Source organism: Molothrus aeneus, chromosome 3 (genome assembly GCF_037042795.1).
Source record: "Molothrus aeneus isolate 106 chromosome 3, BPBGC_Maene_1.0, whole genome shotgun sequence".
Lineage (NCBI taxonomy): Eukaryota > Metazoa > Chordata > Aves > Passeriformes > Icteridae > Molothrus > Molothrus aeneus.
The window spans coordinates 17,007,157-17,027,326 of record NC_089648.1 but is presented as its reverse complement, the minus strand read 5'-3'; the positions used below and the strand labels follow the sequence as shown (position 1 = coordinate 17,027,326).

Below are 20,170 nucleotides of genomic sequence, written 5' to 3'. Positions count from 1 at the left end.
ATTTGTAAATGATCAACATATTTATACCTGCAAATATCAGATGGGTTAAGTTCTTAAAAGTTTCCTCTCTTTCCCTACCTTGCTACTTGTATGATTATTTTTGAATGAAGTAGGTATTTTCAGTTAGGCAATCTTAGGGTGTAAGGTGGATGAAAAATGTTTCATTTAATTAAGGATCAGTAGAGTTGCCCTAACTTGCTCTGGTGTATCTGTCCTTTTATTCACCTTATTTTGCAGGAATTAATTAGTTTTTCTGTTCACAAGTATTTGGTTGCAGTAACTATTACTAACCACAGTTCGTCAGTAGTTCAAGGAGTTGCTAAAAAGCTCTAAGCAAGTGCTTCACACACAGCCCCAGGCTCTTTCCTGACGTGTGTGCAGCCTCCTAGGAGAGCCATCCTGTTGCTGTGTGATAATAATATGGGATGGACCACGTAAGTTTTGGTTTATTTTGTTTGCTTTGTAAACAGGATTCTGGCTTTCACTTGCCTTCATAGTTTACCCAGAGTTGTATCCACAATTCATTTGGGTGAAATGTTTGATTTGGGGCAGAACTGAAGAGGTTTGGGTGTGCCCAGATCTGCTCATGGCTAAGTAGTTTTCATAAAAAGCAGGACGAATAGGCTGTAGAGCCAGGTAGAAGGATGTAAACAAGTCTGGAGTGACTGAAACCTTTTGCTGTTTCGCTTTGAGGGCCAAGCTAGGAAATGCCTGCATTGCCAAGCCTTCCTCATGACTGGCTGAGAGGACAGAGTGAGAAGATGGGGATAGAGACTTGCTTGCTCAGTGTTTTTTCTTTTTTATAGCTTTTAAAGTCATACTCCTTGCAAAGACCTTCTGCTCTGTACTTCAGGTTTTCTCAGTCCCTTCAGAAGCACAGAGAGTATCACAGCCATGGCACAACCTAGAAAAAGCTGGGTAGGAGTGTGCAGCCCTGGGGCCTGAGGATTCACTCCCAATATCCTTCTTAACTGAAATTGGAAATGGTTTTAACTTTTCAGGTGCTTGGTTTATTAGCCACAGACAATTCCTGCAGGAAGCTGGTTGATTAAATGGCAAAACAATTCTGTTCAAAGCCCAATTTTGTCTCAAGCTAGTTCTGATGGAAGAGATTGTCTGTGATTCCCTAAACAGCACGTAGATAATTAAGCAAAAGCCCTTGTGGTTCTCAAGCCTCCAGCATTTGTCAATGGTCTATAAATGTGCCTATTGCTGTAGTCCAATTTCTGTTCATTACGTGATCTTTAGTAATACTGCAGCAAAACTAGATGGCTCAAATATTTATTTAATATATACCTTTAAAGTAGCAAGCCAAAATGTCACAGACTAGTGATGAGAAAATGTCTCCCAGGTTATTAAACTTGTATATCTTGTTTGCTTTTCATTGTAGTCTGTACAGTTTGTGTTTTGTCTCTTGAAAATTTCCTTGATGACTGTTTGATGTATCTGACACTGATTTTTTCAGTGTCAGGCTATTTAATTTATTAGCCTGTGGAAAGCTGATAGGTGGAGATTGGTATCTTGCTTCCATTCTTATTTTTGAGACTGTTTTTTGATTTTTAATCAATGTCTGGTGCACAAGCCCCCAGTGGCAATGCAGAAGAAGAAAGATGACACAGCTTGGGGCTTACAGCCCCCATGGCTGGAGAGGATGTGGGTCTGCTCTTTTCTGTGCCAAGGCACTGGAGGCTGGCACATCTCTGCACAGTCTCTTCAGTGCTCACAGCCAGATCAGGCCTGCAGGGAGACTGGCTCATTCTGCCTTCAGATTTCCACCAGAATATCAGTAGTTTTATTTGCCTTTGTACCTGCTATTTGCTTGTGCTTTTTGAGATAATTTCTTTGTTGTTTTTATTTTTCTATCCCTGCTTCTAAAAGAGGAGCAAGCCTTTCTGTGTTTGTCTGATGTGCAGCATATTTTCAGGAGTGTGACACAGACTCCTGTGTCCTGTCTGATGTGCAGCATATTTTCAGGAGTGTGACACAGACAAGAAGCATGGTTTCAAAGCCATTTTATTGCAAGTAAATTCAAGAAACCATCTCTGCAAATGTTCCTCTGTTGTTCTTTCTGAAAGATCAATCTTGACTGGAGGTAAAGACCTTTGATCTGAAGAGGTACAGAGTGCACACTTTCAGCTGTTCCACTCCCATCTAGAAGGAATCAGTCCATCTGTAAGCATTTCTTGCAGTATTCCCACACTCATGCTTCTAGCCTTAGACAAAAATGAAAGATCAGGATCTTGAAATTTGATAACTGCAAGGTACCCTCTTGTTCTGCTGTAGAACTTGCAGTGATTCTGCTCCTGAAGAATTAAAGTTAAAGCTTAGATGTAGATGGCAATGTTTTCCACAGAGCTAAAATATCTATGGCTTCTTTTAAATTTGGTAAGAGCATTTGTGTATTCAGCACTCCTGAAAATCAGTGCACCAGTCTGAGATCTGAACCTAATTGTAAGTTGGTACAAAGTTGAACAAATTCACATAAATGCACCTAGGAGACATACAAGTCTATAGGTAGGAGGGGTAAAAAGTTGAGAGGAAGCTGTATTTAACTGAATTTCACCTTCCTCTGCCTTATTTGACTCAGTTTTCTACCTATTTTCAATTTTGGAGCGTTTCCCCTTTCCCACAGCAGCTGTTTCACAGTAGATCATATCAGATCTACTGTGATACTGTGATACTGTGATATCTACATCAGATACCCAGGCATCAGCTCCACATCAGGATTCAGGTCTCCAAGTGCAGGACTTCCCATGAAGATGAGTAATGGCAGTATTACAGGTCATAACTCTTTTGTTCTTAAAACTATTTACAAGTAGTATAATTTCACCTACAAGTCAAGAGGGATGCTTGAAAAATACCTTGCTTTGCAGGATTTTCTTGGTCAAGAAACTGCATTTCTGCCTGTGATTCCCAAGTCATTGGTGTCCACAGGTGTGCAGAGCTGGTTGGAAGCAGGGCTGAAATGCCTGTGAATCTCTTCAGTGTAACCTCTGTGTGTTTGTGGGTGTTGAGATTAATGAGTTGGACTTTCAAGTGCTATAACAGCAAGGGAAGGCAGAGTACACTGAACAACCCCTCACCCCATCTCCTTTTCCAAGTTCACACAATCTGTGAACAAAGCAAATATTTTGCTAAATTTTATATAAGATGTCAGTCTTCTAGTCTGTTCTTATTAAAGATCACTGTCATGGCAGGCTCTTCCCCTTGTGTTTTAGCTGTATGAATAGCATCATTTCCTGTTTTTCCAGGCACACTGTCATAAACATCACTCTCCAAGGAGATGCAGAAGGTAGAATTTTTGTAAACTGATGGTGGGATTTGAGCAGTTTATCTCCAGTGAGAGCTGTCTGCTTATGCTTGCTAAAGGCATTAGCTGGAGATTATTGGTCCTCTTGATTGCTGAAAATGTGTAACTGAATGAGAGACAAAGTATTTCATATATAAAGAAAGGATATTGCTTTGGGTTTTCTTCTCAATGATTGCAAATAGAGCGATACTTCCTCAATAATACTTGTAGTCTAGGGCTGTTTCCTGTCATTGCCAGTGGCCATTACTGAATATTTCACAGTAAGTGGCAGTTTTCCTCTTTTTATGTCAGCCTCATCCTCAAAATGGTGTTTACAGCATTCAGTGTCTTGCCTGTTGGGCCCCATTCTTGCCTCTGTGAAAGGGTTTGTTAAAGCTCAGAAAAATGGGATTTAATAACTCTCCCACATGTTGGTTTGGGGGTTTTTGTTTGTTTGTTTTTGGGGTTTTTTTGCTGGTCTTGTCTATGATCACTAATTCTCATCCAGACAGATTTTCAAGTCCACTTTTAATTTCAGCTCACAACTTCATCAGTTCTGAATGACCACATCAGCAAAATGTCTAAAAGTTCAGTACCTTTCCTTTGTGAGCCTTGCCAGAAACAGGAAGGATTTCTCCCTTCTTGTCTTTAACCTTAAGAAACCATGGAAAATGTTGTCTTCAGACCCTCTTCCTCTCTAGGATGGGTATCCTTGGATGACTCAGGGTCCCAAGCGTCTTTCTCAGTTCTTGGCTGAAGAGGTGGGCATAGAAAATCCTTTTCTGAGTTCTGGAGTTTCATTGCCCTTAGTGAAATAGAGTTCCTTAGGAAATGCTTCTTGGGTCAGAAAGCTAACAGTTCAGAGGGAGCTAACTCTACAGAATCAGCTGGGGAAAAAAGAAGAGACTAGGCAAGACTGGAATTGACAATTTCTAGGCTGGAAGAAAATATAAACAGAAATAACTATCATTTGCTTCATCTGTGCAAAGTAAGTAAAGTGAGAAAGCTTCTTCTGTCACCATAGAACACAGATTTCCTCCATAAAATTTTTAAACAGTGAAAATCAGGTAGGCAGGATTGTTTCTCTTTTGCTTCAAGCACCAGACTTTTATTCTGAAATAGGATGAGCTTAAAGACAAATACAATCTGGGGCTAAATTAGAGCCTTTCATGTATTAAAAAACCAGTACTGCAAGTCACAGATCAAAAGAAGAAAAAATCCATCATTTTACTAAAAAATCCTCCTGCTTGCCGGAAGACAGAAGTAAAATCTGATTCAAATGATGAGTCTTCCCTGTGGGCAGAGCAGTGCTGTGGTTGTGGTGATAAAGGACTTGACATGGGTGGACAGCTCTGATTTTCACCAGCGGAGAAGGCAGAGGCTTGGCTTGGGGATGCTTGTGTTGGATCCTGACTGTCAAAGCTGGAAAGCCCACTGAGATGTTTGGGAAAGGAGAGGCTGCTCCAGCACAGCAATGTCTGTGCACCTGAGCTTCACTCTGCTCTTCTTACACTCACTTCCCTGAGCTCTCCTAATGCCTGGTTAGAAGCTGAGCAATTAGCTCAAGAAGCCTTATCAGGATTTCCTCTGGGAAATTGGTGCCTTTAGTGTTACATAGACATGGTGAGTCAGGCTGAGTTCCCAAGACTTTGTGTGTAACAGGAAAGCAGCAGATAATTGCAGTTTAATAAAGCCCCTTGATGCCCTCATCTGCTGGATAATAACTCCAATTGACACTTCATGTTTTCAGCCATGTAAATTTTAAAAAATTATTATTTATCTTTCAAAGAAGGTTTACCCTAAATAATAGACTCTTTAACCTTAGATCTTAAGCAGTGTTTGAGACAAATAGGAGGCTTTAGGGTTTTTTACTGGCTCGGGAATCATGTAAATTAAACCACTTTAAGTATACCTATTTGAAGAGTTCTTAAATTTGCTGTTTGTATTTTTAGAATGATATGAGCTCCAAGGGAAGGAGCTTCCTTGTGAAAATAAAATCTCAGGCACCCCAGTGTTATGTTGCTGCCCATCCCTTCAAAGACACCTGTGATCTTTGCAGTGACCAAGTCCCTGTGTGCTGCTGCACTTAGAGCAGCTGTTCAGTTACATCCAAAGCCTGGATGTAAAGTTACATCCAGAGCCCATTGCTCTGGGGCCTGGCTGAGGATGTGTCATCCTCCTCAGGCTCTTGGAGCACAGCTGGAAGTGATGGTGTTTATGATCTGCTTCTGCCCATACCTACTGCCCTGGCCTGTGGGGCCTGGTTGCTTAGGAACAGATCTGTGAGGTGGCAGTGGTGTTTATCTCTTGGCCTTCAGCAGATAAGGAGTGTTAATTTGTAGTTCATATTGTAGCTGACTTTCCCTGTGGTTTATTAAATCCAGTGTGTTTAAGCAGTGAAAGCTTTCATTGAGCTGAGTTTCCCAGCTGTATTAAAAGCTCAGCACAGCAGGCGTCGGATGTGAGCTCTCAGAGCAGGGCAGGGTTTAATACCACTGTGACATTTGGAAGAGTGTCTAGGGGAATGCACTGTGCCTGCATATTGCATTTCAAGAGCACTTTACTATTTGCTAGCCTTTTTATTTTTCTTGAATTTCAGATTCCTAAGGGGGTTAGACTGAAAAGGAAGAGTTTTTATGCTTCCCTAAAATAACTGCTTACGTCTTGTTCCACGCAAATTGAATCCCCCCCCGACTTTTCACACCACAAATGTGCAGCAGAAAGAAGAAAAAAAGCAGAGAGCCAGCCTCAGTACTGGGCCATACCCAGTGCTATTCCTCTGTCACTGTCTCCCTTTCCTGCTCCTATCCCCAAATTCCTCCCTTTTTTCTGCCTTTTGCCCACCTTCACTTTCTCCAGGTCTCCTGTCAGAGCAGCTGGCATTAGCAGAGCTCTTGGCCAGCACTCAGAGTCAGACACAGCCACATGTGCCACTCCTGTGGGCTGGAAGATGAAGAATATAGCTGGTTATGTCATGTGTAAAGCATTGTCTCACAGATCCCATCTTGTGAGCTGCAGCCTACTGCAGATGACAACAGGAGAAAGCTGGTTTGTGTGGCACCAGGGAGACAACAAAGTAGCAAGGCTTATTATATTCTTATTTTCACTTTCAGTTCACAATTTAAATACCCACAAGGAACAAATTTGCTTTGCTTATAACAGTCTTTTTGAATGATAATGTCATCAGAAATTTCATTTTCCCTTTGCCCAAGAAGTCAACAGCTGTTTTCTGCAAGGCAGATATTGTAATCTCTACAGTTATTCAGTACTGTACACCAAAAGGCTTTAGGACCTGTCATTTAATCAATGTGATAAGTGTTTGTGCAGTATTTAGCAGATTCATACTTATTTTCTTGATACTTGTCTTTTTGGTTCTATTCCAATTTAAATGTGGTAATAAAAATCCTGTAGTGCAAATATATTTCAGCTCATGTAAAGGAATGGGATCAGCAGCTCACACATGGGTTTTTAACTGTTGTAATCAGAGGAAATGTTCTTAATGCAAGCAAGAGCATTAGAATTTGATCCTCAAATGTCCAGATTTGCAATTTCTGAGTACTCAGGTGTGCGATTACTGGCAGGCTAAAGTGCTTTGTGAGATTGGGGTAGAAAGAGCTCCTGCCAAATTCTCCTAAAAATTCTTCTTTCTTCCCTGAGCAGAGAGGAATTGCACTCCCATGGTGATACATGCACTCCCACTGGAAAGGAGCCAGGTGGAAAGAAAAAAAGACCAAAATATGCTTTTCTATGCATCAAGTGTCTCAAGTGCTCCATACCTGTAGGGAGTTCAGCTGCAGCATGGTACCTCTTCTCACCTCCTGTGCAGATGAATGCATCCCTGAACAGGCACAGGTTTGGGTCAGTTGGGAGCTGTGCTCTAGTCCAAGTAGGATCACCTCTCCTTGAGCTTTCCCATGGCATATGGACATGACTGATGGAGGGGCAAGGAGGGATTTTCTAAGAACAGGGTGAGGGCTGGAGAAACTCTCAGGGACATCATCTGTGTTTACTTTTCTGTTGTTACTGCACTTCATGGCAACCACAGACCCTTTCTTGATTGCAGTCACCCCAGGTAGATCCTGACAGGCTGGTGGGATAAGAGAAATAATGCAATCTGTGAGAACTTCACTGTGCTTGAACAGAGTTATACAGAAACCCAAACAGCTACATTTTCTCTAAGTGCAACTAATAATATTGCTGCATTGTTGCCTCACTGAAAGTGGCCCAGGTTCAAAGCAGAATTTGGTTTTGTGCTTCAGGCAGTAGGGTTATGTGCTTGTACCAGATGGAGCTTTTAAATTTTCATCAGCAGGTTTATAAACACAAGAATATCTATCCTTTTATCTGCCCCCAGCTCTTTTACTAATTAGTTGCAAATGCTGAACTTCAATTAGCATGGAGTGGAGGAACAGATGAAATAATATACATTCTTACTCATGATTATCCATCATGTGAGAATGAAATAGACATTAATAATGACTGCTTCAGGTTTTTTTGGGCTTTTCTATTGGTGCTTTTTTTCCCCCTTTAATATTTGGTAGTAAAAATGAGTGAAAATAGCTAAAAATAATGAGCCAGATTCTCTGGTGATGAAATCCTATTGCAGGCAAAGAAGTGAGAGTTTTCAGCCTTGCTCATCTTTGCCTTGACCCCTGTAGGTGTTGGGCCAAGCCAACACAAGGGTGTGTGACAGCTGTGTTGTTAAGCTTGCCATGGAAGGATTTTACAAAGGCATTTATAAAACTACATTTTCCTGCTGCTGAGAGGTGGCCAGAGAGGTCTAGGCTTTGAAGCAGCACTGCTGTGTGTTATGAGAGAATCCCAGATTTTCTGAGGGGGCATGTGCATGGAGAGACAAAGGGATTGATGAGTTGAATGCTGTCTTTGCCTTTAGCAGCATGTTTGCTGGTCTGCAATGTGTGCTTGTGTGCTCTGTGTGTGCTCCAGCTGAGAAGCTCTTTCTGGACCCTGCAGGCATCCTGCTGCTGTGCTTGTTGTCTGTGGTTTATAAATCATTCAGGAGATTTGCACCTTCCAACAGCAGCACCAGCTATTTAGAGGGTATCAAGGAAGGATCTCTACCTTAACTGGTAACTTTGACGCAGGAAAAGGTTTGGGTATATTCTCAAACATCAGTCTTGACACACAGTTTGAGAATGTATTGGGAAATTGTCAGGAAAGCTGAGGAAAGGCAGCACTTTGTGAGGTACAGATTGGTTCTGGGAATTCTGCATCCAACTTTTCATGTCATAGCATGCTCAGGGGTTGGAGTGGACCTTAAAGACCACATAGTCCCAGCCCCTGCCATGGATAGGGACACCTCCCCTTAGATCAGGCTGCTCAAGGCCTTATCCAGCCTGGCTTTGAACACTCCAGGGCTGGGACATCCAACCCTGTTGGCAATCTTGCTTTAAGAAGGCTTGCTGGAAACGTAATCCACTAGGAGGATAGGGCCTACTGTTGGGAAATAGAGATGCATAAATCTGAACCAGTAACTGAAAGAAAACTGTTCTCACAATAATAATAATAATAATGATCAAATATGTTCTGAATGTTCTGATTAATCACACTCCAGAATATACCCCTGAGACACTTACTGGTCACTTCTGTGGTGGGTTGTGCTTCAGCATAACATGTCAGCTTTATGGGCCATACTGACTGTGGAATAAAAAGCAGTAGAATCTCTGGACTTGGAAAAGACCTTTAAAATCATTGAGTCCAACCATAAACCTCACACTGCCAAGTCCACCACTGAACCATGTCCCCAAGTGCCACATATACATGTTGTTTAAACACCTCCACAGTTGGTGACTCAGCCACTTCCCTGGGCAGCCTGTTCCAGTGCTTGGCAACCCTTTCTGTGAAGAAATCTTTCCTAATACCCAAACTTAGATGGTAGGAGAAAGGCAAAGCAGCATTGCTAAAGTCTCCTCTGACAACCTGAAACCAACAGAATTTTTCTTTTCCCGAGTCACGCCGGCTTGGTGTGCGTAGCTGGAGGCAGCTGCTGCTCTGTCACAAGATGTGGCTGTGAGCAAGAGGTAGCAAAAGGCCAGCACAGCCCAGGGGTCTGCGATTGCCACAGTCCAGTAGCACTGGAGTCCAGTTGCCACTTGATTGAATTATCAGAGATGCAAGAGGCTTCAGTTCTAACTTAGCATGGGCTGAGGGGTTACTGAGGAAAAATGGACCCGTTCTCTGCTCTGCTACTCTGATGCCAGAGCTCACTGTTAAAAGAAGGCCACCAAGCTTTTCTTTGTACTGCATTGGAAGTGACACTGCAAGGGGAGGGAAAGTTCTATTTAAAATTGCATAATCAGAGATGAAGTGCAATTGGGAAGAAAGATCAAAGATAGGAGGTAGGGACAGGAAGAAAGAGATGAGGTACAGTGTGTTTGCACAGACAGCTTAATTTCACGTTAATGAACCCCTGCTTAGGAAGGGAAGGGTGGCTCTCTGTACCAGGAGAGAAAAACAGCCTTCTGCCAGCACACTGAGACTCCCTTTGAACATAGTCTCCTACCAGAATGAAGGACTGCACTCTGCTTCACATCTCACAGAATTAGAAAAGACCAAGCTGTTTTCTGACTGCCTGCATCCTGCTTATGTAACTTGCAGATGACGGCTGTGCAGCCTCTGGCTGAGCCCTGGAAAATTTCCTTGTCGGTGACTCAGGTGCTTGGCAAACGGTCTGGTGCAGTGGGCTTGGAGCTGAGATTGCAGTCAGAGGCACTGCCTGGCTACCAGAGCCCAATTCAAGGTCTCTTTGTGGAATTTCTTCCTCCTAGAAGCTGGCTGATTGTCCTGGTCTTGTCACTGCCAAGTGTCCCTGTTGTGCTGTGTTAATTAGTGCAAAGCATCCCCCTTGATTGCTCTGAAGCAAGAGAAAACCACAGCCCTGTTATCCAGAGATGTGGGTCAGCAAGGAAGGAGGAGAAGAGCTAGGCAAAAACAAGTCCTTGGCTTTTGCAATAATTTTATCCATAAAAAATCCATCAGGGTGCAGGGAGAGCGTTTAGTGCAGTGGGGCTGCAAAAGTGGGATTTCATGGGGAAGCACGAGTCCTCCTTTGCAGTCCTCATTCTGAAACTCCATGCAGTCACCAGAACAGTGTTGGTTTGGAGGCTGTGAATCTGGCTGAAAGCTGGAGGTCAGGACTGCACGTTGTGCTGGAGTAAAGTTGAGAACTATTAAAAGTAAGGATTAGACCCAGGGATGAGGGAAAAAACTGAAATAGATGCAGAAGCGTCTCAGCTGCAAACCAGACTTCCTTGTGGGTCAGCTGTCATCTCCAGGAGCAGCAGATCCCAATTTCCACCTCTTTGGAAGTGTAACTGAGAGGAGCCAGGAGATCTGTACCACCAAGTAGGTCCAGTCACTGCAGTGTCAAGGCTGGGACAACTGTGTGATCCCCAAATCAGCCCATCTTACACCAACCTGTGCAGGAAGGCCCTGTGGCAGCCCAGCTGTGTTCAGAGCAGCACTTGCTTTCTCATGCAAAGAGCCTGTTTGCCAGACTGCAGTGGGAGGGGGACAGAAAAAGACTTTACCACAGGGATGACCTGGTAACTAATGAGTTTCATTGATCCTCTGTTTGCAGGAGAGAACCATCCATCATCTGCAGGTCCTGCAGCCTGTTCTGCTGAAGGCTCTGAGGAACCAAACGTGAGCTGTTACCTAAAAGCAGGGCTGTGTGAGCCCTCTGAACCTAATGATGTGCTCTCATGGATGTATGAACGTGGTGGTGCAGAAGATCCCAGCATTAGGGACTCTCTGGATTGCTTCTACAAAATGTATTGCAGAAAGCAGCCAGAGAGAGAGGATCCGACCTACGAGGCTGCCTCACGGTGTCTGTCACAGAAGATTTCAGAGCTGGAGCAAAAAGATGGGACAAAATATGTGTCACGATGCCTGCAAATGGCACAGCTGGTCTTGAACAGAGATGGATGTAAGATCTTTCCAAACCACCCCCCTTCTGCTTGCTTTTCAAAGCCAGCTGAAGGAGAAGTCTTGTTGGAAAACAGGAGGAGGACACCTGGACTCTCAGATGATGTCTTGCAGTTCCTCTTGAAACAAACACAGGCAGAACGTAGCCCTGATGTGTCACACAAGAAGTGAGCAAGACACTGCTTTGTTTGTGTCATGGAAGCTTTGCTTTCACTCCAGAAAGAGGTGACATTCTTAGACAGACATTGTTCTCCAAGCACCACCTTCAGCACCAGATGCTCCATGGAGGGGTTCACCCACACCAGACCTTGCACCTTGCTCTCTGAAGGGCAGCACTGTTTTAGGAGCATCTGTGCAACTGCTTGGGATGTGTTGACTGATGCAGTGTTTGTTGCTGGGACATCAGACATGATAATTTATACCTACCAGGCTTTTAAATTGGCCTGCATCCTTAACCCAGGGTAACAGTGGTCCAGCCCAAATTCAGCCCCTGGGTGGGCATTGCTGTCCAATGCTGTTGGCTAGAACAGAATGTTTGAATGACCTTGGCATGGTGTGCTCCAGCTCTGCAGAGGGAAAGTTAAGATTTTGTTCTGAGTATTTGTCTCCACGGGGTGCCTGTTAGCTCTGTGTTTTTACCTACAGACATATAACCCCACAGTTCATTACTGCAATGCCAAGTGAGTTTTTCTGACAGAAAAAATGTGTGTGTGCATGAGAAAGAGAAAATACAGTTCTGAGTGTGCTCTCTGACAGTGCTTCTGTCCTATTTACCTCCTCACCATTACCTCCCCCAACAACCTTCAGTTCCTTTCTGACTTTCATGGTGGTGCTAATGAGATCCCTGGGGGAAAGTTCCCTTTAAAATGAAATGGATCTCTCTGAGCCCAAAGAGGCTGATGTCAGTCAGCAACAGAGCAATGAGCCCACACAGACACTTAAGGTTTCTCTCTCAGAAGCCTCCCAGCTCGGTGGCTTCTTTGTTGTTTTACTGCATCTGCCAGGCAGATAAATGTCTTTGTGCATGTTTTCCACCCACTGGCCTGTGGACTGAAAGAGCAGTTTGCTGTAGTGATGTTGTTTGCTGACTGGGGAGGCCATTCTGCAGCGTGAGTGTGAGCAAGGAAGCACAGAGTGCCAGTGGAAGGGAAGTGTTTAAGATGACAGCAGATGGGCAAAGGAGAAAGACGGAAAGGGTGGTTGGGATCTCAAAGGTCACCATCAGTGTGGTTGCTCCAGTACAGCCACGGGGCTCACACCAGTTTTGGTATTTGGTGTCCAGTGTTTGCCAGCCCAGCTGCAAACCTCTCATCCACTCCCTGTCCACAGTGGCCAGATCTCAGAGTGGGTGTTTGTGTTCCTGCATGTCACATTCCCTCCTGCAGTCCCACATGGGGCTGCTATTCCTGCCTTGCTGCCCCTGGCAAATTGGCACAGCTGCTGTGCTCTGCAGGTGTTTCCAGCAAAGGCAATGGAAATTTGACTACTGCCTTCAGTCAGAGCAGGAGGAGGCCCAGCTGGCTGCAAGTTATGGCCAAAGTCTTAGGACTTGGTTTAATTTCTCTTCGCAAATAGATTTACATTGGAAGGGCCTGGGTTTAGTTTCCTGTCCCTGAGTCATCATGGAACCAATACATTTAGCTTTGTGGTGGTCCTGTTCTGTGTGTTGCTTGCTTGCTTTTATGGCAGAGGTGTTGTACATGTGCTGGAGGGCACACAGAATATTGGAGCAGACCTTCAGCAGCTCCCCCAGCATTACTCAAGTTAATGGTGCTAAGGGGAAAAAAAGAGGTGAGGATGCAGCATCATTTCTGTAGTAGCAAACAAACCCACAGGTGCATGTGTATCAAAATCCAGATGAAAGCATCCTGTTGGCAAAAACCATAGAGAATGGTAATATCAGCTAGTTTAGCCACAGATACAGCTGGAAAAAGCAAGCATGCTCCTGAGTGTGCTGTCAGTAATTACAGAAACATCATGGCCCCTCTGCCAGCTCACACTGCTTAACCCCCATGGATCTGTCACAGCCACAAGGGCACTGGTTTGACAGATGTGGGGAGATACTGCTGAGGATGTACAGGGGAAAAGGAATTGTGTTCATTGTGAATCACATGTTGTTGCTTTTAATCTTTGCCAGCGTTTATGCTGTTCCACACAGTTAAATTAGCTGCTGTGCAAAACCTCTTAACTGCCATTTTAAGGGAAGTAAACTCCCATGAAGAGAGAGATGGAGAAATCAGAGGTCTGCATCTGCATCTGAATCCCTTCAATTGCTATGTTTGGTTTGTTGATGAATTGGTCAGTGCTTTAGGTTAGCTTGAAAACCATCTGGTCTCCTATTCAAACTTAAAGAAAATTAATTAAAAAAAAGCCAAAGACATTCAATTTCCACAAAGAAAGCTTGCAGAAAAATAGGAAGTTCCTGCTCTTCAAGAGAGACCCGCTACTACTAATGTCTGAGACATCCCTACTGGGTTTTGATGGAAGAGAAAAGAAGCTCAGAATGACAAAAGAGAGAAAAGGTGGCTGCTGGAAGAGCATGAAGAGAGATACTGGCAGAGGAGAGCATGAAACTGTTCAATTTTAAGGACCAACGTAGGCAGAACAGACTGGATGCAGCTGAAAAATTTGGATTATGACTCATATCTACAAATCTTGTCTGGCATCTTGCAGAGGACATGGTAATCTCTGTGCTGCTGAAACATGCAGTCTTTTGAGATGTTTGCACCCCTCAGAATCAGGAGTGCTGCAGCTCTGTGTGCTGCTCACTTCCAGTGGGCTGTGGGTATGACTATCCATGGCTTCCTCAAGGTAAAAGACAGTCTTTTTGCATGGCAAGTCCCAAGAGTGGTATGAAGCCCTCTCAGAAATGTCCCATGTTCTGTCCATTTCCCCCCAGCCTGTGCACTAATCTGAGAAACTGAGTTTCTTCCTGGGAAGTGAAGTGCCTTCTTCTCTCCCTGGCTTGCACTTGACTTAGTTATGACACTTGTGTGGTTTCAGCTCACCCTATCTCCCCAGCTTGTTGGCCTCCCCAGCACTGGTGGTTCTCACCTCTGTTGGCAAAGCCAGCTGCTGGCACCTCTGTGCATCCCCCTTTGTGTGGAGGCTGCTTTAGCAAAGGCATTTGGGGGCTTACACTGCAGAACAAATCCAAGGGATTTTTTTCCTTCTGTTTGTTCAAGGCTCACAGCCAAGGAGTGGCTCTCTGAGCCTTAGAACGACACCTGAAAACCTACACCACCTTTTAGGGCTCTGGGTATACCAGATCCCACAAGATCCTCAGGCAAAGTGTAAGTGAAATAAAAGATGGGGATTCAGTCCCATAAGGTAGCACAAGCAAGGCCAAAATTGATCCCCCATTGCCAAGTAGGAGTAACACAGGGCATGGTGAGGATTTGCCTTGGCCCGGGGGTTTCCCTGCTGCCCAGCCCAGATCCACATCCCAGCCAGGGTCTGTTAGAGGTGTATGTGCTTTGGGGTGGGTGTTTGGCACCTGAGCTGGGCCAGCATCCCCTGAGGGGTGTGTCAGAAGGGTGAGGGAGCTGCTGCAGGCACTGAGCCCTGCCCATGCACTGCAGCCACTGGAGTGGCCCCGGGGCTCAGCCAGGACCAGCTCTGGCAGGCTGAGAGTGCTGCCTCTACTCTCTTCCATAAATGCCTGATCCAAGCTCTTGTGTCATCCTTGCTGAATGCTGCTGCTGTTCAGTCATTCCCTGGCTGGGAGCTGCTCCAGGACGTTTGGTATCAATGGCCTCTCTGCTGCTTACTCCGACTGCATTTTTATTTTCCCTCCCACTCGGCTGCTGGTGGGAGGTGCTGATTCATGCCAGCGACCTACCCAGTCCTGGAGCCCAAAGCAGCCAAGGAGAGCTGAGCTCCTGCCACAGGTGCTGAAGCAAGCCCTGAGCTGGCCTCAATGAAGTGAATGGAGCCAGGGCAGGGCTGTTTACAACCCAGGGGATTTTCCCCCAGGAGTTTAAGGTGCTTTGGTGTGCCTGGATGTATCAGGACATAGGTTGCTAAAACTGCTATAAGACAGGCAGTGTACATCCTGTGTAAATGTGGCTATTCCATTACTGAGCATTGGTGATTTTGTGTGGGGCATATGTTTTCCCACAACACAGAAGTTCATTTTAAAAATACCCTGTTCTGTAGGCTTTCCCTAATGACTATTTTCCCCCACACATCGATTAGGCAACAGCATATGCCAGCATTTCTTCCTTAAAAGTAAAATCTGGCACATAGCACACAGAGCATGAAATAAAAAGATGTGATTAAAGCAATAGCTGGAGCTAACCAAAGCCAGAAAACTTGTGGCTGAAAGGTCAAACCTTTTTTAAAATTGCCTTTGCCTGTTTGTTTGCAGATGCTGGGACTTGGGAAGGAAAGTCTTGTAATGAAAGAACAACTATCATAGAAAATTTCACCCTCAGTACAAGCCAAACAAACTTTCACTTACATTGGAAGGTAGGTTCTTGTAATGGGAAATGTCAGTCAGCCTTAGGCAGGTATCACTTTCCAGTGTTACCTGCACTGCTGTGAGAGATGAGCCAGGAATGGTTTTAAATGGGTGTTAAAATCAGCACCTCCTGGCCAGAGAAGCAGAGTGATTCTGTAATTAAGGATAGTGAGGTGGGGATGCTGTGCCCTGCAACACATTTTCAGTGTGACTTCTACCAATTAGTTTTTTCTAAGTTGCCAGCAGCTTGTTTTGGGTATCAGAGAGCTTCAAAGAAAGAGTGAAAGAGCAGAGCATTTACACCCACATCTCTAACAGCAGTTCCCCTCAGAAACTTGCAATTAGAGGTTCAAACAATAATAGAGATTTTTGCATCTGTGGTCCAGGCCCTGCTGTTTAAGAAGCAGCTCAGCACGTGTTCTGTGAGGCCAGCTTGGTTTAGGTCCTTGTTTTTGCATCTTCCCTGGGACAAGCTGAGCGCCACATGATAAACGTGTGAGTGCAGGCAAGCGCTGTGGCTGGGTTCTATCTCTGGGAGTGTTAATGCTGCTTGTCTGGTGTTCAAGAATAGCCTGGTTGCACGTGAATTATTACGAAAAAAAGTTCTTCTGGGATGAGGAGACAGACTGCTGTTTTGAGGGCTGGGGGAGTCTTTCCAAAGGCAGCAGTGAATTAGGCTGAAAATGCAGTGGTGTGCTGGACAAGCATCAGACTGATTCCTGTGCCACTTCCTCCTGTTCCCATTCCCATGGGGTGCTTCTGCAGCTGATTTTTCCCTAAAAAAATCGGGCTCAGTGTGCCTCACCTGAGTGCTGGCAAAGCCACCCACTGTGGCTTGCTCTTTCTTATATCCAGGGTAGCAGAGTCTCTTTCAAGGTCTCTTTTCCTGTTTGGATCACCTTCCCACCATCAGGATTACTAGACAAATTTACACAGATGGAGCATCTTCCTGCTATTTTCATTTCCCAAGACTGCCTTTAAGCTTAAGCCTTTCAAGGTTTTTTGATAAGCACACAGCATTTCACACAAAGGGCCTAAAAGTCTTAAAATCAGGGTATGCAAAAGGAAAAGGATATTCTAAGGGGAAAAGATGCTAGCAAAATATCCTCCTGCATTTTGTAGGTTGTGCTCTCTCTTTCCTAGGCTTTTTTTTGCAATTGGATTTTGTTCTTCGTGCCAGTGGCAATTCAAAAAAAGGTGATGGAAAATTTCTTGGGCGATTCCTTTTGCTGTGTGAATACTGCTGTCATAAAATAGATCTCTCAACACTGTGTTTTCAGTATGCAATTATGTGCAAGGGCATAGTTGGATTATTTTTTTCAGTTCATACATGTTCAGTAATAAAAACTTTATTCTGAAATCATTACAGTCTGTTGCAGAAATCTATATGTTTTTATGCTACAAAATGGAAATTTGCCTCTGAAATTTCCGTGACACTATCAAGCACAGAACAGTATTGTTCTTACCAAACAGAACCCTTGCTGATAGTCAAAGTGCTATGAATATTTAAAGAAATTAATTACTAAATAAGCCAGAGGAGTGCCCCAGTCTTTAAATATTAAATGGAACATGCACAGTTGACAAAAAGCAGGCAGAAACACTGAATGGGGCAATTTAATGGTCTAAATGTAATTATTTGCAGTGCAAAGGCAACTAATAAAGTAATTTTTGCTTAATGACAAGCAGTACTCAAAATATGAGGGCTTAAGTCTCCACATTTTGCTTGCTGAAAGAAATTTCTATCCTGTTTTTTATTCTCCTACAGAGGCCCCAAAGTTCATCAAGGAGGTTGATTAACCAGTGTGAGTGAAAAAAGGGCAGGGGGCATTGGCAGAGGTTGTTTCATGGAGGGTTTTCTATGGGGCAGCACCTGGGTGTGCAGCTCAGCTGTGCCCAGCCTGCAGGGAGAGATGCTCCAGCAACCTCCAGCTGCTCTCTGGGCATCAACTGCCTGAGAACTGCAGTTCTGCAGTGATGCAAGTCCTCCAAAAGGCAGCCCAGAGAGATGTGGTGGCAGCTTTTGGGCATTGTTCATTGTCCAGACTCCTCTCTGGTCAGGGGGTGTTGGGTGCTCTTACTTCCCCCCTCGTAGAGGAGGAGGCACCCAGGGCTGTGGAGGTTGCTTCTGTTGTCAGCAAAGCAATTTGGTGACAACTGAGGCTGGGAGAAGGTTTAGTCATAGCCCAATTTATAAAGCCATGAGTAATCGTGTCAGGGCTGCTTGTGCCCCTGCTCAGATCTAAAAGCTGCATCTTAGTTTGATGGCCAATTCCTCTGGAGTGGTCACTTTGGACTTGGAGTCCAGCAGATCATTTTTGGACAGACAATCAGGTGAGAAGTGGCAGCTCAGAAAAAATGAAGTCTTGTGACTAAAAATGCCAATGGCACCCACATTATTAGGCTAATTACAACTTTCTCTTCTAGGAGGAGATGTGCCTGTTGGTTCCCATCAGTGTCATCTTTCCCATGGAGACATTTACCAGTGGAATTGCAGGAGCTAACTTGCATTTCCTGCCTGGAGCAAGCAATGCCAGCAAATTGCTACTAGGGAAGGACCTAGGAAGTGGCACTTCATGCTGACAGCAGTATGGAAAAATTGCCCCTAGGCTCACAAGTATTTTTCCTTTTCCTTTTCCTTGTCCTTGTCCTTCCTTTTCCTTCCTTTCCTCCATCCATCTATCTATCTATCTATCTATCTATCTGTCTGTCTGTCTGTCTGTCTGTCTGTCTATCTATCTATCTATCTATCATTTTAAACTTATTTTTGTATTGCAGCATAATCCTGTTTTCTACCGTCTGAGCTAACAAACTGAGAGAAGGATGACTGGGGATGAAGAGAGGTATGTGTGAGCAGTAAGATGTTCTATGGAAAACCTGGGATACTGGATAAATGGTTGTGTTTATACTTGGTCTTCCTTCTCTCACCTCTGTTTTGGGTTTGGCTTTGTTTTGGGTTTGGTGGTTTCTTTTCTTTCATTCTGCAGCCTGTGAGTGGATCCAGAAGCCCTGAGGATTAATATCAGGTAGCACAGGGCTTTTTCCAAAAGACCACAGCAGGGTCTGTGCATGTATTTTTCATACCATTTAATAGTTATGACATTCCTTGTAGGCTTCTTTTAAACCTCTTTTCAGTTAGGCCATATAATATTTGACCTCATTTCTGTGGAATAGATACATCACTGAAAAACAGGAGCTAGAGGGATCCTGGATTGAAGAGGGTTACAAGTGAAGAAAATTTGTTTTTTTAAGAAGACTAAGAAAGACAATTCAGGAAGAGTTGGACTGAACTTTTAAGGTTCTCAAGCAAAAATACCCTGTAAATTCTTTGGATTTTTTAATGAAGAATGTCTTTTGAGACTAAAGACTGGAAGTCGGTTTCTAGCAGCTTTTTCTGCACTGCCTAAGTGCATGTAGCATGAATAAAACCCACAGTGTGAGGTGCTATATAAATACAGAAAACTAAAAAAAGATATTTGCCCATGCTGCAGAAATCACCCATCTGTATCACACAGGGTCTCAGCTGCAGCTCAGCTTGCTGGGCACTGGTGCCATGTGCTAAGGCCACAGGTGGTGACAGTTATGTTTCACTTTTGTGCAAGAAGGACCCAAAAATGTGTCAGCTGTGCAGCTCCATCACCCTTATGTTACAATGAGCATTGCATATGGCAAAGTTTCTGAAAGGATTTGGTTCTGTTAGGGAAACTGGATAGATGGTGGCCTTTAGGTGCAGTTGTCTTTCTCCAGAACCATCCTCTTAGCACCTCCTGAATGAAAGAGATGAGTTTGTTCATGAAATGGGCTGCAGTATTTTAATGCCATGAAAACTAATTGGCATGTAAGAATGAAGATAATCCCCACTAGCACACCTAATTAGAAGAGCAATCCTCATTTTCCTCATGCAGTCTCCTCTCAATTTAGAAGGAGCTCAGGCACAGAAATTGCTTGTCATCCTTTGAAGTTCCAGCTTCTAGCATGAGCCAAATGTGTAACTTTTTAAAGCATTTGTATTTGAGAGAATCCCACAGGATAAATAGTGTTTATTCATAGAGCAGTAGATTGTCACAACATTGCGAGGCGTGGATGTCACTGCAGTCAGAGTACTGACACATCTGAGAAAGGAGGTTGGGGTGTGCCACTCACAGCTGATCAAATGAAATGTGCCTTTGCCTGCAGTAATCCTGATTTAGTGCAGTCACAGCTCTCTCCTGATATGCAGAGAAACTCACTCCAGCTGATACCTGGCTGTAAAAGTCCTCGTGAAGTGACACTGCTTTGAGAACAGAGGCTGACTTAATTAACTGTGGGTAAGATGCTTGGATGCTCTGGTTTTCCAGTGCTGGCAGAAGAGTCTGTGGGATCCTGTTTTGGAATCCTACCCCGAAGACAGAGTTGGATCTACTCCAACCAGTTGTGTCCCTACTCCTGTCAGAGGCCTCCTACAACATTTGCAAATCTTTGTAACCTCGAACCTG

The 20,170-nt window shown here is 44.2% G+C and overlaps 1 protein-coding gene across 3 annotated transcripts in view; it reads left to right on the top strand.

Moving 5' to 3' along the window:
- SHLD1 (shieldin complex subunit 1) overlaps positions 1-20,170 on the top strand; it is a 42,414-nt gene that overhangs the window by 21,831 nt on the left and 413 nt on the right. The window contains exons 3-6 of one of the 3 annotated variants that reach the window (XR_010783328.1): positions 10,890-11,916; positions 15,606-15,706; positions 18,123-18,312; positions 18,474-18,538. Coding sequence is in view for 1 of the 3 variants with exons in the window: in XM_066546379.1 (XP_066402476.1) it covers positions 10,890-11,407 (518 nt within the window). In the remaining 2 variants the exon portion in view is untranslated. Of the gene's footprint in view, positions 1-10,889; positions 11,990-15,605; positions 15,707-18,122; positions 18,360-18,473; positions 18,539-20,170 lie in introns of those variants that run through there. The other 2 variants (XR_010783329.1, XM_066546379.1) reach the window with 2 other exon arrangements.